Source organism: Nasonia vitripennis, chromosome 2 (genome assembly GCF_009193385.2).
Source record: "Nasonia vitripennis strain AsymCx chromosome 2, Nvit_psr_1.1, whole genome shotgun sequence".
Lineage (NCBI taxonomy): Eukaryota > Metazoa > Arthropoda > Insecta > Hymenoptera > Pteromalidae > Nasonia > Nasonia vitripennis.
In genome coordinates, this window is record NC_045758.1 from 29,957,005 (window position 1) to 29,983,917 (window position 26,913).

At 47.6% G+C, this 26,913-nt stretch overlaps 1 protein-coding gene across 3 annotated transcripts in view; it reads left to right on the forward strand.

Annotated features, from left to right (window-relative positions):
- The window catches only part of LOC100121593 (zinc finger protein 467), an 80,524-nt gene that overhangs the window by 47,129 nt on the left and 6,482 nt on the right, over window positions 1-26,913 (forward strand). The window contains exon 1 of one of the 3 annotated variants that reach the window (XM_008206079.4): window positions 9,917-11,032. The exons of the other annotated variants lie outside the window; for them this stretch is intronic. Coding sequence (XP_008204301.1) covers window positions 10,930-11,032 — 103 coding nt within the window. The 5' untranslated portion in view covers window positions 9,917-10,929. Of the gene's footprint in view, window positions 1-9,916; window positions 11,033-26,913 lie in introns of those variants that run through there. 3 annotated transcript variants of the gene reach the window in all.

Below are 26,913 nucleotides of genomic sequence, written 5' to 3' on the forward strand. Positions count from 1 at the left end.
TCCAACGAAAGCACGGCCTCATTAAGCCGATCAATTATCGAATTTATTCGGTATGCGATCTTTCTCGAGCAGACATACATCCCGCGCCTAAATAAATCGCTCTACACGAGTCTCACTAACATATAATGTTCGATTCATCATTAATAGACTGCTCGATAGTATACCCCCGAGTTCTCTCTTGCTCTCCGCGTGTTGCTGTGTGTACACACATAACTACACGCTATACACACTCGGCCTCGTGTTGTTCGCATATTTATGAGAGCGGCGAATTCGCGAGCTGAGCTGACTGTGTGTGTTAATACGTGTAAGGCTCTCATAGTGGCTGGATGAGGGCCCTTTGGAAATCGATAAATTTATCGTTGGGCCTGCAGGGTTTTGAGGCGATTATTGGGACCCTGAGAGAGAGAGAGAGAGAGAGAGAGAGAGAGAGAGAGAGAGAGAGAGAGATTTGTCTCTGTTGATGAGGAAATTCGCAAAGGTTTACGTTTATATGAGCCTACCCTGAAACTCGTTAGCGCAGCAGTCGTATTCTATTTGGTTCGTAATTATAATCATGCATTTTCCGTATTGGTGAACAGGTACAAAATGTAAGGTAAGTAAAAAATTCAATGTTTGTTCCAAAAATGAATGAGCCCTCCACCGAGCAAAATGCACATCAACCCCCTACAAAAATCACACAAACTCATCCACTCTGTGGACTCCCCTTGCTCTGCCGGACTATACACACGTTAAAACGCATGCATACCTCTATGCAGCCACGAGAGCAAGAGCGCGATGCACATCTCTCGCGGCCGGCATATAGAAGTGAACGTACGGTACGGCCGCGGTATATAAGCTGCAGTGCGCAGAGGGGAGATGTTGCAGCCCGGCCAAGACGACCTTGACGGAGCCTTCAGGAGAGTCGTCCTCCTCTCTGTCTCTCTCTCGCTCTTTTCCCCCTCGCCGAGGTGTACTACATAGATTACTCTCCTCCTCGGCCGCTGCTGCTGCGCAAAGAGGGAGTGCACTGCACGGCCGAGTTATTATTCAAGGGCGAGATTTATGAGAATATTCATGTGGGCACTTGTAAATAGGGATATTTACAAATTTAGTGTTTACGGCGCGCTGCCGCCGCTGCGAACTGTTTAAGCTCTAATTTCAAGAGCATGAGCGAGAGGTTGCTGTTAATACACCGGGGGGCTTTATATTTTCTGCTGTACGGCTCCGCCGGACTGTTCGACTGGAATGAAATGCAGCTCGCTTTGCTCTGTGTGTACGTGTGTAAAATGCGAGAGGCTTGTTAATGATCGCGAGAGCTTCGGATTTTTCCTTCTTATCCGGCGTGTTATCGAGGCGATTCACTGGATCTCCTGCCGCCGCCGCTGCTGCTGCGCAGTTGTATAATGAGTTCGAAAGCGCATTGTGGTGTTGTATATACGTGTTTTTACGAGCTTGCCAAGGGTTTAAGGGAACGGCTTACGATTATTGTTAAGAGATTGTAAACAGGGAAGAGGACGAGTTTACCTTGATGTTTTCTCTGTGTGGTGTGACGATGTAAACGCGTGAAGTAGATAACCGCAGGGTCTGGCAAGACTGGCCTATATGAACAATCGAAATATTTTTTCACAGGCAATATCAATACCCCGATAATATCATTCATAAATCGACCCCGCATTCTCTGCAAGCTCTAATTAAAAAAAAGCGAAGAATCAGAAGCCATAAAGCTCATAATTCCCCGAAAACTTCCATCGCCGATGCAGATCTCTCTTCATAAAATCGAAAAATTTTCAAGCTGCGATATTGCGCATTATATGCCCCCCGCCATTAAAATTCGCAATAAAACCGAAAAATTCCATCCCCCTCTCGCGATAATAAACTCGAAGAATCTCCGGCGGTAATAAAATTCGCGATCACATAAAAGGAGAAAACAAAACTTGGCGTTTCCGCGATATCGCGGCGAAACTACTGCAGCTGCAAGAGAGAGACACAGCGAGCCTATATAGTGTAATTCAGCAGTAGTAGTAGAGGTATACAGCTGAATAGAACGGGAGGACGCTCGTTATGCTCGCGCGCGAATGTCGAGAGGCCCGAGGCACTTGTTGCGCTTCGAGAGAGAGAGAGAGAGAGAGAGAGAGAGAGAGAGAGAGAGAGAGAGAGAAAGAGAGAGAGAAAGTGCGTGAGCCCCGTGTAAGGGTCGTCAGCGGACCGTCAGTGGATACGTGACTTGGCGAGGGTGGCTCCGCTGCTTTACTGCGTAACATAGACTTCTGCGCGCTGGGCTCGCGCCGTCGCTTACTATTTTTCAACTATTTTAAACACAAAACTCGTCCCGCGTTTCGTAGTCACTCTTGCGACGCGAGTTTTTACCCTGATAGCCCTTGCCCCAAGCGCATTTCTTACAAAACGATTCCCAACAGCGATCAAGAGCCAGCGTTCAAAGTAAAGCTCGACAAAAAGCATCCTCCTCTCTCTCCCTATAAATCCAGAAAAAACAGGCAAAAAGCGTCGCGGTCAAAGCGTAACTACCGACACTAAACTGCCGCGCACGAGATACACTCTGCGGCGGAGGCATCATAAAGCTCCGTCGCAGGGCAAAACGCAAACGCCACAGGTTCACGCAAATAGGCCTCGTACAACCGCGCGTCTAATTATTTATCGAGTCGAGACACGTGTTTGCGGGGGCCAACTTTCTCCTTTATGTACCTCTCTCTTACTCTGCGCTTATACACACCCTCTATAAAGCGCGAGAGTGAGAGAGAGAGAGAGAGAGAGAGAGAGCTTCTCCCCTCCCTCCACCCTACGCCTTACCCCACTTTTGTGCTTTTTCCGTCTATACTGCGCTGCTACTCCCCCGCCAGCGGCAGCAGCTGTGTGGCAAGGTCAACAAACTTCACGAGTCCGAAGATGAAAAAGGTAGATGACGAAAAGCGATCCTCAGTGAGGAGAGATTGTTTCGAATGCGCGATAAAGGTCGTGCTTTTTTTTGCGAAATTTTTCTCCTCTTCTTTTTTTTTTTGTTTGGAAAGTATGAACTCGTGCGCTTGAAAACGGACGCTGATTTGCTTTAACCGTTTAAAGGTTCATAAGTGCGATTAATGCATTATCATACTTATTTTACTTCGATAATCCCTTCGTACACAGGAGGTCAGACCGATTTCAAAATCGTCATCTCCGCGGCTGTAGTTGCACAGCTGCGCGAGCACGAATTGTGCAACTAATTATACACTTTTGCCGAAGCGACTTTTCTCTCTCCCTCCGACACTCTCTGCTGCAATAATTTCTCTCTCTTGCGCTGCAGCACTGCTGCTGCGACTCTTGCGTCTTTTCCGTCTCTCTCTCTCTCTCTCTCTCTCTCTCTCTCTCTCTCTCTCTCTCTCTCTCTCGCTTACTCGGCGTCCCTCTACTGCGGGACTATGCGGCAGAAGAGGAGGACGGCGAAATTTCGCAGCTCTAAAAGCGTAACGGCGCGACGAGGCCTTTAGAAGACGCGGTAATTTTTACCGCAGCTGGCGCAGCTTAATTCTCTCCGCTGGATATTCGCTTTTTCGGAAACTAGGCTAAAGGATCATCCAGAGCTTTTATATAAACAATCTCTTCCATAGAAGCGACGATAAAGCAGCGAGCAATTCAATTTACTCCAGCCATCAACTCGATCGGCCGAAATCTTGACGAATCCCACCCCGCCATAAAACCGAAAAAAAATACAACCACGCAAAACGAGAAGTAGAAAAAAGGAGAGAAAGCGCTCTACTCCCGCGAAAATCACCGGAGCATTAACTCGAAGGAAAACACACTTAAGAGAGAAAAGCGTCCCAGTCGTCGTCGTCGTCGTGGCGGCAAGCGCTCAAGGGTCTTTGCACTTGCGTGTGCGTAAAGGGCGAATCGCCTAATTGAGGTGGCGAGCGAGATAAGCGCTGGCTGCTGGCCGCCGCCGCCGCCTTCGTGGCTGGCTCTCTTTGCTTCGGGCGAAAACAGCCTCAGTTTTCGCGGCCGCAGACGAGAAGGAAGACGACCGACTGAGAGAAAGAGCAAAAGGAAGGAGAAAACGAAGACGAGAGAGAGAGAGAGAGAGAGAGAGAGAGAGAGAGAGAGAGAGAGAGAGAGAGAGGAGACGGACGGACAAAAAGAGCCGACGATTGTTTGGCACTTTGCTTTCTTAACGGGATTTTTATTATCTAATTTGCGGGTTATATTGTTTTGCAATTATATTCGGGAGAGCTGCAGCGAAGAGAGAGAGAGAGAGAGAGAGAGAGAGAGAGAAGTGCAGCTACCGGGCATTGTTGAGGTCGAGCACAAAGGGGCTTATTTAGTTTTATTCCCGTTTGAGAACTGATCAAGGAACGAGTTGCACCTCGCGACGATGAGCTTTCCTCGCGCCGGCTATTAATTTACGCGGCTTTTTTCAAACGACCTGCATCTTTGCAATTAATTTAGTAGAGACTCTACTCTTTGCTTTTCGTGTAATTGTAAATATCTCTCCAATTGATGCCCGCTGAACTCATCATCGCCGCGCGAGACAAAAGCCGAAAAATTACCCCCTCCAAAGCTCGCAAGCTCCTCTGAAAAAAGAGGAAAGGGACGAACCCGCAAAAAAAGGCAAAAGCGAGGAAGACGCGGCGTCGTCGTTCTGCAATGCACTCGCTCGTTACTCTTTAGATATAAATAAAGCGCGCAGAGGGCAAGGAACCAGCGAGTAAGCGTCTGTCCCGCGGTGCACGCGACGAAGACGACGACGACGACGACGACGCTTGGCTCTTTGTGATAAAATTGCGCGAGAGCCGTTCCGAGTATACGTGCGAGACGATAACATCGCGGAGTTGTTGGCTCTCCCATACAGGAGTGTGGCTAACTTTTACACCCTGATTATATTGGCAGTTTTCATTCGGTGTATTACGAGCTCGTGGGTGTATGCATCGCGAGTTGAAAATGTTTGCTGAAATCTTCGTCGAAGAAGCGAAAATACAGCTTTTACGCGAGCGGGTGTATATATTTTTTTAAAACTCGATGGAAGCCCTATACGCACGGCGCGGATACGCAAAGTAAACACGGCCGTTTCTCTCTTCGCCCGGTTTTCGCGATGCGAAAATTTTAATTAATTTCATATGTATACGTATACATCTGCATCGCCCGTGAAACCTTTTTCTTATACAAAAACGCGGAATCCATATACGCAGAACGGCGCTCGAAATTGATTAAAAACAATATTTCTTCTGAAAAAGTTGCGCGCAACTTTTATTGCAACTCTCTCTCTCTCTCTCTTCTCTCTCTCTCTCTCTCTCCCTCCCTCTCTCTCTCTCTCTCGGAGGCTGTAGTGCGCACAACGACGCTACTGAATATTCTCCGACCGGTTGTGTTGTGTTTACTAAAGGATTCCGTACATAGTGTGCCAATTTAGTCTTCGCCGAAGAAAACCTTCTCTGCCCGCGCGGGGCGCAAGCTCGCGTTTTATCGAAGGGCTTTCATCGATACTATGGAAATTGTTTACCCGGCCGAATGCAATAAAAAGCTTATATTTTTCTTCGGTAAACTAACGTTTCGAATTTTTGCTCCGTGTACGCGGGTGTCAGTCGATTTCTTTTTTTTTCGTGTTTATACTTGTATCAGGATTTTTCGAAACGTTAAAATCGCTGTTTCTTGACTGTATACAGCTAAACACGCAGTATTTAGGACAGAAATCTCGAAAATCGGAAACTGATGATCTCGCGGAGACAAAGAGTCTCGAGTCTCCGGAAAGTAGGCCGGAAATTTACATAACGCGCATCAGGGTTAAAAATACAAAAAATCCAGCGGCGGTCGCAAGTTCCGCCGGGGAAAAATGTAAAAGGGCTCACGCGCGACGAAAGAAAGAAGAAGAAGTAGTGGAAGAAGACGAGCCAGTTTCGTCGCTGGAGGGAGAGACGAATATGGCCGCGCACTGAAGGTGTATCCAAATATTACATTGCCGGATAAATATAGTGCTTCTCCACCTCTGAACTCTCCCGGAGAAAGGGGAGAGGGAGAGAGGCAGTGTCGCATGCCGCGAAGACCCTAAGCGATGCGTTTCTCGCCGCCGGTGCATTTCCTTTCGCGAGGGTCTCTCTCTCTCTCTCTCTCTCTCTCTCTCTCTCTCTCTCTACGCGTTTGCGAGACTTTATCTTTAGTTTCGTCGCTCGCTTCTTCCGCGCATAGTTTTTTTCGAAGAGTTTAAAAAACGTGAACTTTCAAAGCTCGCCTGATTCGATTATAATCGACTCGCGCGGTTTACAAAGTTGCTCTTTCTTCTCGCAAGAGTTAATAAACCGATGTCTTTACACGAAGCGCGAAAATAAGCTTAAAACTCGCTGCTACTTGGCGCGTAACGCCTCGACTTACCGCGTCACTCCGTTACATCGAGGAACGACGTTTTTATTAGTCCCGAGACGCGTTACACACGAATAAAAGAAAGTTTTCGACTTCCTCCCTCGCATAGAGGCATTTACGTAAACTTGACGCGGCACTTTTTTCCCCCGTTGAAATAGTCATAAGCGCCGCGTTTTATTCGCCTTTTTCCTCCTTGGAAGACCGTCGTAGCAAGGCGTCACTACCGCAATAGTAACCGAATTCGGAGACGCGCTTTTATTTTACACGTTACATATTGTAGGTGTAGCAGAGAAGCGGGGAAACGTTCGGCTGTAAAATTTTCACCAAGCCGAGCAGAAAAAGCGGAATACACGAAGCGGGGGTGGTTGGATTCGATGCGGCGTTGAAGGGAGAGGTGTGGAAGCAACGCGTCAATGGAACTTGAAAATTCAATGCACGAGATTCATTGGGTGCAGAGAATGATCTACGAGGCAGACGCTCTGTAACGTCTTATTGCGTATTCATTCTCCTATGGAGGATGCGCCTGTGGACGGGGATATTGCCGCGAGTGATTTTTAATATTCTCTCCCGTTGCGCGAGTAACGTCAAAATTGGCGATAATTCTCGTGGATTTTTTTTCCTTCTCTTCTGCTATACTCCCTCATCCGCAGTAGTGTAGAAAATCAAGACTGCAGCGTCGTAACGACGGGGCGAAGCATCGGAAAAAGGCATCGCGGAGCAATTTCAGGGAAGCTTTGGCGAAATTCTCGCGCGCTGTAATCCGGCTTATGATAAACTATATACATATATATATACGAAAGGGGTACAGAGGGAGGAAGGTGGGTGGGTATGCGAATCCCGCAGTACTTTCATCGAAATCAAAAGCAACTAAAGAGTGTATATCTCAAGCCAATAACCCATTCATTTTTCAAATTCCCAATCAACGCAGAGCGGAGAGCCCTGCGGAGAGAGAGAGTCCAGAATTCAAATATACGTACATATAGCTCTCTCTCTCTCTCTCTCTCTCTCTCTCTCTCTCTCTCTTCTCCTCTCTTCGGATACCGTCAAAATCCGCCTCCTCGTCCCATCATTTATTCGGAAATTTTTTATTAACGCCACAGCGAGCTTTCGCGCACACGAGAGATAGAGATACGAACGAACGAACGAACGAACGAACGAACGAACGAACGCGAGGGTGCAGGAAAAAAAGGACGACAGAGAGAGAGAGAGAGAGAGAGGAGCACAGCGTACAGAAGGAAAGAGGGAAGCGCGCTCGCGGAGGCAAAAAGCGCTCTGGCTCTCGCGAGGGGGAAGAAGAGAGGGTAGGTAGGAAAGAGAGCTTGCAGCGGCAGCTAGCTCACGGGGATCGAAGCGGCCGCCGCTCTGCGATATAGAGGGAGAGAGAGAGAGAGAAAGGGTTTTCCCAATGAGCCGCCATTTATCTCTCGGAAAATTCACCGACGTTTTTCTCTCTCGCTCTCCTCCGGCAGAGCGGCACACTGTATCGATTTTAGGTTTAGGAGATAATCCCCCGCGCGCTTTGCAAGCCCGCATCGTCCTCCTCCTGCCGCCGCTGCTGCTGCTGCTCTTCCTATCTCTCGCGCGTTGCTGCTGACCAGAGCTTTCCCCTCTCGCTTTTTTACAGCGAGCTTTCGTTCTTTTTTCTCTGTCTTCGTCGCGAATATAACGCAGCCGATGCGGATTTCGGAGGGTGCGAGGGGCTAAGGATGACTGTCGATCGGGAGCTGTGTGTGATGGGTATTATTTTTTCGATGCCGCCGAGTATTTTGAAAAGACCGAGCTTTCTTGACAAAGGATGCACGATCGGGTGCACGATTTCAAACTCCGAAACTACAGTTTCGGTCGACGAAAGAAACTCTGAAAATCACACGTTTTCAACAACTCGACACCTGCGTATAAAGTAAAAAGAACGCATCGCGAAGCCAAAGCTCAAGCCTCAGCAAGCGAGGAGAGCTCCGCGCGCAGCAGAGCCTCGCACGCGTCTGCCCGAAGTCTTGGCGGGAAAAGCCGCGTTCAAACGCGTGCGTGCGCGACTCCTACGCAGCTCACCCTCCGGCACAAAGACCAAGTAGAAGCGAGACGGGAGAGAGAGAGAGAGAGCCTAGACGGACAACTTGACCTGTCTCAACGTCGAGCGAGCCTCCCAGCACTCAATCGTCTCGCCCCCACCTCTCCGCGCATAATACCACAGCCGCCCTCTCGGGTTCCCCTTTTTCCTTATGTATTCTCGATCGCGGCTACTGCAGACTCTACTCTCGCCCTTTATTTCGCGTTTGTCTTGCGGTCCCGGTTGGGAATGCGAGGACGACGAAGCTCAACCTTGTCCTTGTTGCTTAGTTTTAGCGAGCTTTATGGGAGCTTTTTGCGATCCGACCACGCGCGCTCTTACTACTAGAGTTTTCGGAAAATTGTGTAGGAAAGTATTCGTACGCGCATAATTCGAATTCTGCTGGAACGCACATCGTTTGCGAATGTTCGAAAGCATTGCAAACATTTGAAATTGTTATACGTAACCTGCAAAAATTAATAGTAATTGTAAATTACACCGATTGTTTCGCACGGCGATAAAACTGCGGAGCAAGTGTTTTCCCCGCGCACGCGCTCGTGACTCGAATGACCGAATCAGGCGGTCGAACTCATCAAGTTCCACATTCGAAGAGGAATTTTGATGAAAACGCAGTGTGTAAAAGGATTTTCGAGCATCCACGTGCCCCAAAGCTCCCGATGCAAATTGCAAGACACGTCGCGTAACAATGCGTTAAGCGTTCACATCGATCGACTAATTACACGCGAATCAGATATATATATATATATATATATATATATATATATATATATATATATATATCTGATTCGCGTGTTTTAAAAATATATATATATTGTCGAGAGGTCTCGATCATCAACCCCTTGAAAATAAAGCACACTACACGACGCGTTAAGACAAGGGTTCTAGCATCCCGACGTCCAGGGGTCAGTTTGGGAAGCCCTCGCACACACATAGATGCGTGATTACAGGTGGTGCTTTTTTTAAACGAGTAATATTGATTCGGGAGAGTCCTCGTCGCCGGCGCGCTCGGAGCGTCGCGTTTTTTTTTCTCCTCTATATCGCGATGCATCGGCGGCGCATCGAGGGGTACAGAGCGCGCACACATACTCGCAACCCCCTCTTTCGGCTCGTTTTTTTTTCTCCAGCGTCCCTCTCCTCTCGCGTCTAGCTCCCTCCCTCCGCGAGTCGCCCCACTCCTTTTTCTACTGCTACCGCGCGCGGTCCAACGTAACTTTTTCACCCTGGCCGAGCCCAACTCTCTTTCTCTCTCTCTTTCTCTCTCTCTCTGCAGCAGCGACGGTACAGTAGTACGAAAGAGCGAGCAAGAGAGAGAGGAAACACCTCCTCCTCCGGTCCTCCCACTCCGAGCTCGTCTGGCTTTTTCTCCTCCCGACGCACCGACACAGTCGCACGCTCACAGTGATAGCGCTCGCTGGACTGGTGGGGGGATATTTCTGAACTGGATTGGCTTCGAGATAGAGCGCGCCGGTCCCTCTCTCTCTCTCTCTCTCTCTCTCCCTCATGGAAGCGTGGCAACGCCGCCGCCAAGACCGAGACGACGACGGCGGCGGCGGCGGCGGCGGCGGCAGCAGCAGCGAGTAATACAACACACTACTCTACTCCGCGCGTCTCGTGTGTATACACCGCTCGGGGGGGCCCCGGCTGCGTGCGTGCGTGTTCCGTGTGTGCTATAACTATATTCGTGCAGCGCATACATTCTCTCTCTCTCTCTCGCTCGCTCACATAGTCGCGCGCGCGCGCGAGATAGACAGACTGCAGCAGCCGGCGTCGTCTCTCTTTCGCCGCTGCTATCAGTGCTACAGCTGCAGTGCCGTCGCCGCCTCCTTTTCGCGGAGATGTAGAAGAGAGCCTCTCTCTCTCTCTTTCTCTCTCTCTCTCTCTGCTGTCTCTTTTACGTTTCCACGCCGGATTTTGCGAGCGGTAGCAGCGGCAGTTTTATTAGTGCTCGTGCGACGGAGTACTTGGCTATATCAGGGACATGCGAGAACCTGGCGGTCGCTCGTCGTGCATCAGCGCTGCGAAAGAACGCTCAGCCAGTGCAGCAGCGCCGGCCTCGACAACAGCAGCAGTGCCGACGAGGAGGATCATCGTGACCACGTGTGTGCCAGTGCAATATCATCGTCGTCGTTACTACTGAGAACGAGAGGGAGAGAAGGATACAGCGCGGTGCGCGCGGAAATTCAAAGTGCGCGCCTTTCCCGCCGCCACACGCCACGCTCTACACACACACACACACACACACACACACATACACACACACGGCTCATCGCACGCGTGCCCGGAAAAGCGCGCGCAAGGGATTGTAACAGCGCGCGTCGTTGATACTCTGTTATACAGGTGTGCCGCGGGCAGCGCGTCTCAGGCGGATAATATAATACACAGGAAAAAAGTGCGCGAGTGTCGAAATAGACGGCCGTCCGTCGGTCCGATATAACACGTCAAAGAGAGAGAGAGAGAGAGTGCGCGTGATCGCGAGTATAACAGAGGGAGATAGCGAGGACTTGAGTACAAGGGAAAAGAGCAAGAGAAAGAAATAGAGAAGAATGGCGCTCTCCGCACAGAATCAGTCGACCTCCTACGTGAACCTCTACTACTCGATCGTCCAGCGTGCGGCGACACGCTACTTCAAGGAATATTACAATTCCGGTGAGTATACGCACAGGCTTTATTGCTAGCACAGTATGCGTGTGCTGTCTATCTATACACAGCTTTCTTCTCGATGGGTGTTGTCCGTCGGTCGTTCCACTCGCGCTTATACATCGCGTGCGATCGAGAGAGACGACACACACTCGTGGGTTTTTCCCCGAGAGAGACAGAGAGAAGACAAGTGCGAAGCAGTTGGATCGCGTTCAAGCGCTGATGAAAGATCATTCGATGATATAGAAGCTTCCATTAGATCGAGCCGCCGCAGTCAGCCGAACTTGCAGCGATCAGCGTAAAAAGAGTCCGCTCGCGACGCGAGCATGGAGTCGTTAAAAATAGCCGGCCGATGTTAGCGCGTACGTCTTAAAAATCGAAGAGCCGGCGCTCTGTGCACATAGACCGAGAAAATTACTTCATTCGCGGCCGGCGCGCAAAAAAAGCAATGACGTTACGGTTTTGTTTACACACGCGCGGGGCTATAACGAGAGCCACACGGCCGCGCGAGAAAAATACGCTTGTTTTCTAATATATACCCGCAACGTCTGACTGGTCCGTCTGTTACCACTGCGCGTCCTGTCATCAGTCGATCAAACTCACCCCAATCGGCGCTGCGCATCATTCTCTGAAAAGCGGAATAGCAACGCCAAGGTCAAAAGCATCGCGGCGGCCTTGATTCTCTCTCTCTCTCTCTCTCTCTCTCTCTCTCTCTCTCTCTCTCTCTCTCTCTCTCTCGCTCGCCCTCACCCCTCGAGCTCTCCATTCATCGTCATCAAACGCTCCCCCTCTGCGGCGCGGAGCAGCAGCAGCGAAGCGCCGAAAACTCTCCACCGTTGAAAACCGCACTGTCTGTGTGTGTGTGTGTGTATACGAGGCGATCCGTTGAATGGTACGTATACGCAACGTCCATCCCCCCGAATCATTCAAAAAAACACTGCCGCGCTTGCGTATACCTACGCAGCCGTCATCGAGGGAGAGGGGACGACGACGCAGTTTCCATTCAAAAATTTTCGCCGACGCGCACCTGTGTGTGCGACTGATTTTCGCTCTCACTCGTACAGCAGAGGGCTTCGCGCGATGACAAGTATTTCGGCGGGCTTTCATTGACGCGCTCGTCGAGCGGTGACTGGAATGCGCCCCATGATTGCTCCTGTTGCGATCAGGTGCGAGAGAGGAATTTCCGCGTTTCGTGGTTTTTCGAAATAAAAGCTTCGAAGCCTACATTAAAATGCAGGAGTGGATTGATGAAAGAGAGAGAGAGGGGGGGGGGAATGCGTCACGCGTAGCAATTCGCGAGTGCGTTAGAGCGGGAAGGTAACCTTGATCCTTCTCCTCGTCTCTTTCTCTTTTTTTTTGATAATTCATGACATTGACTTTGTGCGTGGTTTACCGAGCGGAGGGGGAACAATGCGGCGGATTCATGACTCTCCGCGCGCCGCGCTCTCTCTTTCTCGTGTATACACACGCGCACGCACCGCAGGAACTTAGGATTTATGCGATGTTTACCGTAAAGGTCGTTTACGGCGCCGTATTGGCCTGGTTATGGTGATTTCATTTCTTTTTCAAGTTGCCCGACTCGCTGCGCTCGGCGAGTTCGCTTTTTTTCTCTCTGGACTTACTCTCTGTTTTAAGGGAACGAGTTTTTTTTTTTTGTTTAACGAGAAAGGATTTTATCAGCTGTGGATTGATTGTTTCTGACTTAACTTAATTAATCTGACTCAACGCTCTAATCGACGCGATTAATCATGCGGTTCGTGTGTTCGAACGCATTGGTCTATTTTCGTTTAGATTAGTTTGTTTCACCTGTTACGATAAAAAAAAATTGAACACGAGGATATATATAACTCAAAGCTGGGTTTTACCTGACGCAACAAGCCGCGACAAACAACATAAGGCGAATCAGGAAAGTCGAAAGTCTGCAGCTTTTAGAGGACCTTGATTTTTCGATATAACCGAGCGAGAGCGTCTCGTGATTTTCGATTGTCTGCGCCTTGAAACTCGATACCATTTTTATACGTCGCATGAAATATTTATTGGTAAAATAGGATCAGCGCGCGGCGGAGAGTATTTTTTTCGTTATTCCGTTGATCGGGTTCCTCTATTTTTTTATCGACGGGAGAGATGCATACAGCGACTCTCCGTGCCAGCGAGTCGTTACGCTGTAATGAATTGATTTATTTTTTATATTTATAGAGCTGGGGGTATCTTTATCGTTTTCTATTATGAATATGCGCCCTCCAACACGATAACAACCTATGTAAATATAAAAATCGATCCTCAACCACACACACACACACACACATACGAAACACCTCGTTCTTCTCTTCCTCAAGACTCTCCCTCACAGCTATTCGAAATTTAAGCGAATCAAAACTCCCGAAAAGTGTGCCGCGCGCTGCACCGCGGGCCGTCTTCTCTTTCAAATTCCTCTCTAATTAATTTTACTAATTAAGCGCGAAAAATTTCTCCTCGAAAATTCTTTCCACAATGAAGACACGCGCGGCCATCTCAAAAGGCAAAAATGCCATTGTTCGCGCTTGCGGCTCTTAATTAACTTCGAGAACACGCGCGCATTTCGAATTTACCCGCGCTTTTCGATTGTCTGTGCGTATACATGCGGTTTAATATGACGCTTGTTGCTCGGCAGTATGAGCAGTTCGTGCCTGCACAATGAGGGGGGAGCTTTTATGAAGTGAGAGCGGAGCTTGTTGTTTCGTTTTTATCGTTTATTTATACTTGGGACTTCCTTCTTCTGTTTTGTTGACCTTTCGCTGCTGCGGAACGAGATTTCAGGTCGTAACTCGTTCTGCGTGATATTTAGTGGGTTATAGAAAAAAAGAATTGCGCGATTAATCTCGACGCGCGCGATGATCAAGTGCTCGCGCACTGTGCACCTGCGGGCTATAGAGTTCTCGCGTGTGTGTGTTGTAGTCGCTCTCCTCTTTTGTGAAACGCGCACGTACGGAGGGCGGGAAACTTAATTAAAAAAATTTTCCGTTTGGATTTTCTCCTGTTCCCTCTTCAAAAGCCCGTTTCATTTTACGACGCTGCTTCGGAAGCTTCTCTTTCCGCGTATGCTAGAAAATTTAAGGATTCCACACACAGACACGAGCTTTTATTTGAACTTCAAGCTCTTCGAAACCATACGCGCGCAGCAAACTGTTGCGCTCTCGAATCATCGGGGCAAACGCTGCATCAATTCGCCTAAAAAGCATCAGCGGTACACACACACACACCAGTTGCTTCGTTCCCCCATGAAAGCTCTCGCTCTCTCTCTCTCTCTCTCTCTCTCTCTCTCTCTCTCTCTCAACAATCACTCGCTACATCATTCAATTCACCCTCCTCTGGCCGGCGAAAAACAAGCGAGCGAGAGAGAAAAAAAGATTCCCTCTAGCGCCCTCCAAAGCGCTGGAAAAAAATCATCGCCGCGCGTCCACGCGCTGACTAATCGATTTCGCGCCGCGGGCAGCAGCGCAGCTGATCGCCGCCGGAGCATCATTCGCGTGATTCATCCGCTCGCTTGGAACAAAGGCTATACGTATATGTGTAAGTGTGATATGTGTATGTACGGGGAGCGATTTTTCGGGCGTGAGTTTTACGCTCGGACGTGTGTACACTGTGTATAATGGAGTCATTGGCGCGACGACGTTATTCGCGCTTTGTTTGCACTGCATGCGTTGATTGGGAAATTGCTGCGAGAGCTTTTTTTTAAATTCGAGTTTTCGCTCGATGAATTTTCGTTTATTTTTCAAACCCGAATCTCTCCTTATATTAATTAACGAATTTCCGCCTGATTAAAAAAAAAAAATCGCGCGACACCACTCCTCGCTCGAAAAAAGCACTCGACTCGCACGCCCAACGCGCACAATATCATCGATAGCTCTCGCTCGGCAGAGGAGAAAAAAAATAACAGACAGAGCGAACAATCCTCGCTCTGGCAATGCAGCAGTCGCAAAAAACACATCACGGCGCAGCGGCAGCAGCGAATATAATCGAAATGCGGCACGCGGCGCGCCGGACGTAGGCTTCTCTCTCTCTCTCTCTCTCTCTCTCTCTCTCTCTCTCTCTCTCTCTCTCTCTCGCTCGCTCTGCAGCGCGTTTTCTACGGCTGGACGACTCTACGACGCCGACGACTTTATAAACTCGCTCGCGCTGCTGCTGCTACAGCGACAGTTCGCGGCTGCAGCGAATATTGCAACGGCTGGGAGTAATTGCTGATGCGAGAGACGCGTTGGGAAGTGTGTGCGTATGCATATGGTGCTCTTTTTTTTGGTAGAATATTTTTTTTTTTTTAGTACGGTGGGGAGGGAATTGTTGTTGACTCGAAGTTGGAGTGGAAAGTTGGGAATTTACATAGAGATGAACGTATGTGCGATTGAATAAATAAGCCGTCAATTGAGTTATGCGATTCATAGCTATATCAGAGGTGTGCGTTATGTATGTGTAAAAAGAAGAAGTGAGGAAATTTCGCTCGATTTGATGTAACTATTTTCATTAAAGGCAGGAATGCATTAAACCAACTTCCCAAGGAATTCAATAGCTCTGGCGATTTATGAAGTGCTTGTCTTGCGTAAATTCTTCTCTATCGAATCGTTAAAATTCTGCTCTCGATTTATAGCTTTTGCATTTTTCGCGCTAAAAGCTTCCCCTGATACCTGCGCCTCTCGCTCTTCCTCTCTCTCTCTCTCCCGATACAAGAATTCTGATAGAATGCCGATATTGCGCGCGAAATATAAACTTTACGTAATTTAGAGGGAGAAAGAGAGCTGAAGAAAGCGAGAGAGTCTGTACATCTCGATGCACAAAATATATCGAGCGAATAACAACGATCTAAAATAAGTCGTTAAATTTTCGTATGTAATTATTCAAGGTCAATCGCCCGTGGACGTGAAAAAAAGTAGACATAAAAGCGCGCTAAAACGCGTGTGTTAGCATGAGGAGAAATTCTCGATGTGCAAAAAGGATGCTTTTTGTATGAAAATGCTCGCCGCGTATAGATGGTCATTGTACTCTATTTCTATTCTTAGAACGACTTGCAGTCGCTTTGAAGCCTGTCTCTTTCTCTCCTCTCCTCTCTGTCTCTCTTTCTCCTTCGCCGCGACGACGACGACGACGACGACGACGACGACGATCGTATAAGTCTCTTGATTGCTTTAGGGTCGTCTAATGTAACGTCGCGCGCTACTGTCCGGCCAATATAACGCCGTCTCCTACGACAGTCGTCGTCTTTTTCCACGACAAAGCTGACGTAGCCGTATAGCTTGTAATAACTTGATTCGGGATTCCCGAATTCGAAACTTCTTTTTCTCTTCGCTTTGTCGGCGTTTTGTAGTCGCGAGTAGTTATTCGCCGACTTTCAGACGTTTTCTAGAGCGTGAATTTTTCACGAAATACTTCCACGGGTCATCTGATGTTACTAAAGAATATTCATCATGTTCTGGCTGACGTTATCTTGACAAATTATCTCTTCGCAAATGCAAGCTCTGCTGCGCCGTTGAGGTAATTTACGCGCTTTTCTCGCTTCTATGTATCAATTAAAAAGCTTTCGTAAAAATATCCCTATGTAGTAAAATCTGTCCTCGGATCTTCTCCGCACAGCCATAACGACGACTCTTCGACTTTGCGCATCATGAAAATCGCATCGACTCGCGCCTCGTAAACAAGCGTCCGGCAAATTGCGTCTCGCTGAGGTTAGGTCAGTGTAGCCGCAACTTTGATGACGACGTCTGCTTTATAAATGAGACTCTTCTTCTTTCTTTGGATTTTTTTCTTCAACCGACAGTTTGTGCGTATAAATATGTGTATATTTTACTCGACTGTGTGTGTTTGTGTGTGTGTGTGTATATATATAGACGTCGAGCGAGCTGCAGGTGACTCACGTGTCGTCTCTTTCTTTCTCTCTCTTGCTCGCGCGGTATCTCAAGTTTGCTGCAAGTCAATTTGCGAGATGGCCGAGTGTTTATTGAATTATGCGCGGCGATTTGAAAGATTCGGGATTAATTAACGTTATTAAGAAGCGAGGTGAAAGTTTATACTGGGCGAGGAAAAAAAATTGAAATAAGATCATTGCTTAATTACCCGCGTTAATTCGAGGCTTCGCGTTCTTCATTGTTTTTAATTGCATTGCAAAGTGTAATTGAACTCACTCGGGGCGCATAGCGGAGATGCCTCTCGCGGCATGAAATTTCGAATAGCTTTATCAAGCCTCGCGCGACGCACTGCGCCCTTATACCAGTCGAGATAAAAATTTTTTCACGAGGCGGAACGTTCTAGAGACGCGTACGAATTTGCATAGAGACACTCGGCAGTGTTTCATTCGGTGTTCGACACGAGAGTTAAGCGTGTAAGAAATTACAATGATAAAACGCGGATTTTCTCCTCTCGCACGCGTTAATTTGTCGATCCTATCTCTTTCATGTTTGCATTGACACGCCTTATTTACGCGTCGAAAATTTCTCCCGAAAAGCTACTAATTCAGTCAAATTGAATCCCTCAATTAAAAAAAAAGAAACTGCAGGCGAAAAGAAAACCAGAAATTCTCTCATCCGAGAGATCGCGTTCGAGAAAGATACACACAGTTCTCTCTCTCTCTCTCTCACTCTCTTTCTCTCTCTTGGGGCATGAGTAACCAGTGGCCGTCGGCTGATTGGAGCGAATCGACGGAATTAATGCCCCGGCGCTCGCTCCCGACATTTATATGACGGCGGGATGCTGCTGCTATGGCGGCGGCAGCCGCTTTTGACGTTCGATAGCGTCGGTCAAGAAACTGCCGCCGCTGCTGCTACTGGCTCCGCTTATAAGTGCGTTCCGTTAATTGCCCCTGTGACGAGAGAACGAGAGATAGTGCCGGACGATAGCTGAGAACTGTTTATGCGTACACGTTGCGGGCTGTGTAATATGCTTGCGCGGATTTTATCGCGAACCTCGCCGTCGATACTCGATTACGCGAGCCGTTAATTTTTTTAAAAGAAGGAGCTGAGAGAGAAGAGAAACATTTATTAGCGGCTGATTATAATTTTTAATTTTCGCCGGATAAAGCTCCCTGTGCATGCAAGTCCGAATATACAAGCGAATAAATACTCATCCGAAATCTTCCCGCTCTGCGCTCGTCGTCGTCGTAGTCGTCGTGGAGATATTTGCGGGTCTACTACATTTAGCCCCTTCGAAATCCTCTCTCAGCTCTCCAAGTGCAGAAGACTTTCGCGCGCTGCGAAATGGCTTTAGGATGCAGCTGGCAAAACGCGCGAGCATTAAGGGACAACTTTGTTATAATATTAGACACACGAAGAGAGAGAGAGAGAGAGAGAGAGAGAGAGAGAGAGAGAGAGAGAGAGTAAGAGAGAGAAAGAAGCTCTCTCTCTCCGACAGAGACGAGGGCGCGAGTGTACTTCTTCGAAATTGGCGGTAATTTCGAGTCGCGCCACGCTAATGACTCCTCGCGAGAGCGGCTGCTTTGGAAGACGCAGTCCTAATATACACACACTGGCCGGCGAGTGTGTGCAGTGTAAGTAATTGATCGGCCGTTTTTGCGCATCGACGAGTGTGCTTTTTTGCCCCGCCAGCTTCCGTGTGTCTGTGTAATGAGCTGCTTTAACGGCGGATTTTCGTTTTGGGAGAAGGTGCTGCAGCAACTCTTCCCCTGCTTTTTCTGTATGTGTTTAAAGCACCGGGTAATTAAAATTTAGCGAGAGGGGGGTAGAGTATCATCAATTAATTTAATTAGCCGCCGCGCGCGACTTAATTGTGCGACATATTTTCGACGATAATTCCATAATGCCATGTGCTTATCATACCGCGGGCCGCGCGCGCCGTTATTTCAAATCTGCATAAGATTTCAATCGCGAAAATTACAGGTGTCCTTGCTTCGTCCTCCCTACTCACACGCGATCATCTTCACCGAGTTAATGCTACCGGAGAATCGTACTTAGCCGTTGTTAATTCGGTGTATCGACCATCGAAATTCCCTCGAAGCCAGTCGAAAACGTGTATTCAGAAAAGGCACAATCATATACTTTCGATTCGCAGAGGAAAAAGTCAATTTTCTCGGCTTCAATTATAAATGCCGATAAAAAAACTACTGCTCTCTTAATCATCATCAAGAACACACTCACTCCTCTCTCGCAAACAAAGCAGCAGCAACAGCGCCGCAAGCTCTCTTTCTCGCTGCAAGCTCGCGCGTCGATTTTTCGGCCGTCGCAGACTACGAGGAGTCTCTCTCTCTCTCTCCCTCGTCGCGTCGCGATGCTTTTTTCGCGTACGTAGACCTTTTCTACAGAAATAGCTCTCGGGCACTGCGCGCGCACACGTCTCTTTCGCTGTGTGCGCTGTGTGTCTCGCTTGGCTGTGTGTGCGCGCCGAGAGACACATGTGCACGCCAGTGACGATCATTGAGGGAGGCCCGAGCTTTCGGCTGTTCAACTCTCTCTCGTGCCAGAGTTTGTTGCTCTGAGAGAGAGATGATGCGCTGCTGCTGCTCTGTCCGCGTGTGAATTTAATTCGCTTTTTTTCGTTCCCCGAGTTTATTAAACTTTTTTCGCGCGAGGAATATTTTTGAAATTATTTACTTCTTTTAATAATGCTTTTTATATGGAGCTATGCTCTCGAGACTCGCGTGTACAGCGAGAGGGCTATTATAACGCTCCGGCGAGCGCGTGATTCATTTCATAATGTGACTCATATTTTCATAACATGAAAAATCTAAGGACGGAATGTTGCTGCAGACATAATATTTTCAGTACAGCTCTCGATTCGAGTGCGGGTATCTTGGATATTTATCGTCGAAACGATAAAAAGCACGATCTTGAAATTGTGTGCAGCTCTAGACAATACACGCGAATTAAAAATAATATGTTCGCGAATATTTTTAAACGCGAATCTGTCAAATTCAGACATATTTGTTTTTTCGCTAATTTCAGCTCGTTTATCTTTCTTCGGAGCGGAATCAACGCGCTCTGGCTCTGGCGATAGTGAAAGACTTTAGAAAAGACGCCACGTGTGTGTGTGTGTCGCTTGACAGACTTTCATAAGAAAGATTAATCGCCGATTTTCTAGAAGCAAAGAAAAAACACAGTGTCATCTTAGGCTACTGAATAATTTATTTTCATCTCGCACACGCTATACACTATATTTCTGAATCTTACTCCGGTAGCGTTAAGACTGAAAGTGTATTAAAACATTATATCGAGCTTTTTTTTAATTTAATCGCAGGGAATGATTAAACGGCACGATTTTCGAAAATACGGGGTTCACATGTAAATACCGCGCATATTAGTGTCTGTAACAGTGAAAGGTCAAATATGCGAGATTGAGAGATTGCAAGCGAGGATATTTTATTTCGAGTAAAGATAGCGCGTAATGCTTCTCTCTTCGGAGGGTATACGCCCAAAATTTGGTTATCTGATGAACCATTATCGTTAAAGCCGTTCTCAACTTTACGGTCTGTACTCTCGTCGCTAAAAAAGACGAAAGGAAATTACACGCATGTAGTGCAAATTTTTTCGAGATTCTTATATACAAGTACGTATATATTTCCGAAAAAAAGGCGATATGTTTTTCGATACGTATAATAACGGTGCTCGGCGGCTCGGCTGTAAAATACATGAAAAATATGACAATTTATTTATCAGTCCCGGCCCGCGCGCGCCTCGTAAAAAATAAGTGAAAAATTATTTTACCGCTCAATATCGCGCCAGCCGTAGCAGCAGCAGCGACGAAGAATTAAATTTAAATTTGCAGCGCACTTGCAAAGCGTATATTTCGAAAAAGAACGTTTCAGCCTTGCATTTACGGTTGATACGCGGCTGGTCCCGATAAAGGCCTCGATTTTCTGCATCAGTCACTTTATCGAATCGCGGCGATTTTTTTTTTTTTAATGTAATATTATAACGATAAGCAATTACAATAAATGGGGAAATCAAATAAAGCCACGTGCGGCTAATGCGTTCAACGCGATTAAAAGCGAAGTGTATTATATAACCGAAGCGAGAGAATCACTAAATTCCCAGACGGACGAGGCGTTTTGAGCAAAATCCTTTATTTCGATTTAATGAATTTTTTTCGACGTCCCGACGACGCGAGCCTACTTATAATACAAGATGGGATCCTCTTGCTCGCGATACGATAATTTATACGGGAGAGAGAGAGAGAGAGAGAGAGAGAGAGAGAGAGAGAGAGAGAGAGAGAGAGAGAGAGAGAGAGAGAAGCTGACGCAACAGCTGATTTATCGTGTATGTTGGGGAGGGCGAGTTTAGAAAATTTTTTGGCTTTTATGGGGGTATCAATAAATTCGAGGGAATATACATATATACATTCGCGGAAGGAAAAAAATAGCCGCGTGACGTCGGCTCCGCTTCGCGGAATCTCTCACTTGACTCTCGTCTCTCTGTCTCGGGAGAGTTAATCGACGGACTGTACAGTCGTCGTCTCGTCTCCGTGTTATACAATAGAGTCATTTGCGCCGATTAAATTTCGAAAGTGTAACAACCTCGAAACTCGCGTTAAGAATAAGCGCAATTATACTTTCATCGAGCCTCACACGCAGACTCCAAAAAATACCTGTCTCACTCTTGACGACTCCGGGCGGCTGTACAACAGGTCCGCTTTATAATTGTGCGCGGATTTTCATGAAATTCGGCAGATCGCGGTCGCCAGCAGCATGTGTCCCCCGAGGCATAGGCGGGTCCCCGGTATACACCTTTTTTGGGGATATGAATATGCGCGCGAGCGTTCTCGTTTCCTCGCGCTACCGATCGCACGAGCCGATATATATATATATATATATATATATATATATATATATATATACTCTCTCTCGTGTTATTTATCGGCCCATTGTTTTTTTCTCGGCTCCTTAAATCTCGCTCTCGATCTGAGTTATGATCTCTCCTCGAATTCGCGTTATGGTCACTCCTCACACGGCGACAAAGTATATGCACATAATACGGGTATGGCCATGAGCGGATGACAATTATCCCAATTAAGCTCCTCAAAGTGTACAAACCTCACTCTCTCGCGCGCGCTCTCTCATTACCGGCCGAAAATTTGTCGAAGCTCAAAAAAACCCCGCATGCCCGCATCGCTAATTACGGCCGATCGTCTCCCGATTTCCGTCCTCGCTCTCTCTCTCTCTTTTTTTCTCTCTCTCTCTCTCTCTCTCTGTCTTTAAAACCCCGTAAATTTTAATCTCGCATGAACATCGAGAGCCCTTATGCACACACACACACACACACGCGCGTATTTGCGAAGAATCACCTTTAACGAAGCTCCTCGCTCTCGCTGTATATAGCATATATACAGCGGGTCCGGTTGGGACTGCTCTCTCGATATATTCTTTCCCCTATGTGTGTGCACGCGCGCACCGGGTTTCGACGAAAACAGGTTTCTCTTTCCCGGGCGAGTCCGATACACACGTACCCACACACGCGGAGAGTTGGTCGCCAGTAAAGATTATCGGCTGCGCTGCTGCTGCTGCTGCACAGGGACGAAATGGAATGGGAGGGAGAGAGCATAGTCTGGCTGCCTCGCGACTCTCGTAAATTATTTTCACCGACCTTTACCTCCTCGCCAGACGCGCACGTATACACACACAGAGGCGAGCGTGAAATCGAACGGAGGTCGATCGAATAGGCGGATATATTTTGAAATTCACGGCGTTTTAAGGGCAGGCCGCACGCGTTAATTAATATTTCGAGGCTGAGAAACCCTTTCTGCACAGGCGTGTGGGTATCGGATTGCGAAATTTTTGCTCGTATGTGTAGAGAGGAGAGCGGGAATTGTGTTATATTACTTATGCGGCTGGGACGACGATTGATATTTCGAGAGACAGACCGTCTGAAGTGGAATTTTTTTCTTCTCTCTTTCTCTTCTCTGAGATGATGCTTATCTATCGCTAAGACTCTACGTACACGCTTGGTTACATCACGCACTGGACCGATACAGTGTTTATTTTGCCGTGACATCGGGAGACTGAGCTGCGGACGCACGTTGTATAGAAATTTGCGCAACTTTATCCAAATCCAGGCTTATCATAGATGATGCGGTTTTATAGGTCCGAAAGTACAATCGGTTTCTCGCTGGAGATACAGTTCGAGAAAAAAAACACAATTCAAGGTCGCTCGCGGGCTAATTCTTTTCTCGTTATTATTATCGAATCGAAACAATTACACCGCGGGAAAGTTTGCACAGCGTGTCGTTGTTATTTAACCATTTTATATACGGCTCTCTGCACGAAAATGTCGCGCAAGAGAAAGGCGCGTATACGAAAAAAGAACAGCTTTTATAAGTTGAACAAACGAAACTGGAAATGAAGGAAAATACCAGAGAGACGTGGAGAAAGAAATGTTTTATTTTTGTGGAAGACAGAAACAGAAGAAGAAGTTTCTTCTCATGAGAGAAAGGAAGATTTAAAAATAGACAAATACCCGCTCAGTATATTCACGATACACGCCGCCGCGAAAGAACGAGATTGAAGAGACGCACGCGCTACTGGCTGTCAAAAAAAAAAAAAAAAAAAAAAAACGACGATAAAGAAAAAGCGCGCGTAATACGGCAATAAACAATTGAAGCTCTGCAACGGCTAATTATTCCAAGATACAGAACGACTCGTATCTCTTTCCGAAAAAATTCACGATACACACGCGTCTACTAAGTCCAGACGAAGAGAGAGAGAAAAAAGAAACGGCTCTTAAAGCGCGGACAGCCAATTATAAAAAAAAATACATCTCATCGGCGGCGCTCGGTCGAGCGATAAATATTTGACTGCGCGAGAGGAGGACTTACGAGGGCGATCGAGACGATTTGATAATGAGATTAATGAGACCCGCTCGATATTGTGTTCGCCTATATACGCTCTTAGTTTCGAGAATTTCGCATGCACGAGGGGAACGGCTCGAAAGGAAAGAGTCGTTCATGGCTCGCGTGCATTAATTGGAGGAGTGGCTTTGGTCTCTTTCTTTCTCTCTTCTTTTTTTCTCTGCGGCTACACGTGCGAATTTCGGGATCTAGGCTATCGCGCGGTGAGTAAATTTCGAGAAGATGTACAGCTTTTATTCGAAACGATCGATTTCTCGAAGTAATCGATTCTCTCTCTCATTCGATTAGAGTCCAAACGTACGAAATACTTTATGCGAGAGCCGCTTTCATAACTGCACTTTAAAATCGATGCGCCGCGGCGAATTATTTTCAGTCTGGGGAATTTAATGTCGCGTCTCGGCTTCTTACTTAACGGCATTATCATTGGAAATGAGATATCGATGCTGGAACTTATAAATTTTTCAAGAACGGCTCGTTCGCAACTTTTAAAGCCGCGTGTACACACACTCTCGGACGTCAAGGACAAAAAAAGGGTCGTTCGCCGCGAAGTCAATCACGAAATTTCGCGCAGGGAAATAGCGCAAGCGCGCACATACACGAGCTCGCGCGAGACAGAGATTCATAAACAACATCGACTATACTGCGCGAGAGAGACGACGTCGCGCAACAACAGCAGCAGCGGCGGGAGTACATACAGCGAGCGACGGGCGAAAAAAAATCGAAGTGCAATCCAATCTAACGAACGCGAGCTTGCGCTGCTGCTGCAGCAGCGCGAAAAAAAAATTGCCATCGCTCGCGAGGGTCCCTCGTTAGAAAACGGGGAAAAAAAAAATAACGCGCGAACGAACGAACGGTAGAGAGAGGGAGAGAGAGAGAGAGAACCTTCGTTGAAAATAAAAATTTGCCCCCGACGACGACGTTATCGGGCAATGAACGCGAGAGGCTCGTCAACGACCCGCCCGTTTAAAGCTATATAGTGCTAGCCGCCGCCGTGGAAAGGAAAATCTTTAAAAATACCGTTCGACGAAAAAGCTGCGCAAGCGCAAGCTCTCTTTCCCCGCCGTCGGCTTGTCTCTCCCTTCCTCGCGCTTGCATCCCTCTTCTTTCCTTCTCCTCCGCCTTTTTCCCTCTCTTCGGGCTTTATGGCGCTGCCGCCACTGCTGCCCTCCTCTTTTCCCCTTTTTTTCTGAAAGAGAGCGAGAGAGAGAGAGAGAGAGAGAGAGCTTGCGCGCGTCGCCGCCGCCGTTGTCTCGCGATGCAGCCGCCAAAACAAATCGTAAAGACGTCGCGCTCGACTCCTCGGAAACAAAACGGAAATCGAAGATGCACCTACTGACGGCACTATACGCACTCGGACAATAACCCCTGCGAGAGAGAAAGATAGAGTGAGCTTGCAAGCTCGCGGGGTTGATTTAACGCGTGGTTGAATGCCGGGAGAGGGTTGATGGGGCAGGAAATGAGATTGGGATCATTGCGGAGAGGGGGGAGGGATTTTATACTTGTTTTAGGGGTGCTTTTCACGGGGATGACGAGGCGATCGACGCAGGATTTTTCTCTTTACTGCGTCCGAACGGCACTCGCTGCAGTCATGACAATCCACTGTATAAATCATAATTCAATAATATCGCTCTAATTCGCAGAAGTGCACTCCGTATCTCCGCTGCACAATATACCAAACACACAGCGCACTGCGAAAGCGACACACGCTGCCTCATCGCGGCATCTTTACATAAACAATGATTCAACGCGCTGCGTGTATACGCAAAACCTCGCTCGCGCGCGCTAAAAGAAAATTAATCAAGCTTCCCCCCTCCTTTTCTTCGTCGCTCGACCAAACCGGCCTAGTAACGAGTCGCGCAGACACAGAGAAGCAAATGCGACACAGGAAGGCGAAACCGAAGCCATTGTAAGTCAGTAGTTCGCCGCCGCCGAATCGTTATTTAACGTCCGCGAATCATCGACCCTCTAATTCATGCGCGTTGTATGTATATCCAATGCGAGCTGCGCATATAAGCGCAAGAAGATGGTTGCTGCTATACTGCATTATTGTATTGTAAATGAGCATAACGGCCGACGACGACGACGGCTCATCGACGACTGTATGAAACAAAACGCGAGGTCAGACTCGCTTGATAAACCAAATGGGAGAGGAGAGTGACTAATCGAGCCGTCAAGTTTGGAGCATCGATAAAAAGCGTTTTAGAATACGTTTCGCTCTTGAGACACGGGAGAAGAAGGAGAAAGTAAAAGTTGCGCTTCCGATCGATGGATTATTTTTTTCTTTTTCTTCTTCTTCTTCTTTTTCACGCTCTGGTCCTCTTTTTCTCCTCTTGCGCCCGAGTTTGCTCAATGGCCGGCTATTGAGCTCAGGTGAAAATTTTCTAGCTAATTGCCGGCGGACGAGCGGTGTCGATGGCTTCTCGGATCGAAAGCGATATGCGAGTGTTTCATCGCACTTTTCTATAATTATCAGTTACGATCTTATAAGTATGAATTAAGTTTATGCTAACGAAATTTTTCCTCCGTATAGCTTACCTTGGATTATACCGAAAAATATTTCGACGGGAGGATCAGAGCTAACAATAGTTTCCAAGCCGAGTGCAGCATATGCAAATATAACTCGTCTCCCACATAGGCATCTCTCCCAGCGTCGTGTCACGTGCTTCACTCTCTTTCTGTCCCTCAGCGCGTATCTCCGCGGCGTAAGTTCATCGACGTATCTTATCGCCCTCCGCGCGCGATAATACGGCTAAATTCGATGTGCTTTTTTGCGCGCGTCGACGCACGAATGAATTTTTTATCAATCTGGTACAGCGCGCGGAAAAAACAAAAAGCGGCTTAACTAATTTCGTCCCCCCACTCAAAGCACTGTATCTCGATGAAGAAATAACGAGGGAAATTAAAATAAATCGAGATTCTCATAATAATAGCGTAGTGTACGTATAAAATGTTTATCCGCGCAAGAGCCTCTCCCCGTGCGTTCAGAAACGGAACTGCATCACATCACAGCGTCTTGGGAGAACTGGTTTTTCCAGATTCCTGATTCGCAAATGTACACGCGCCTCTGTTGCGCGTAT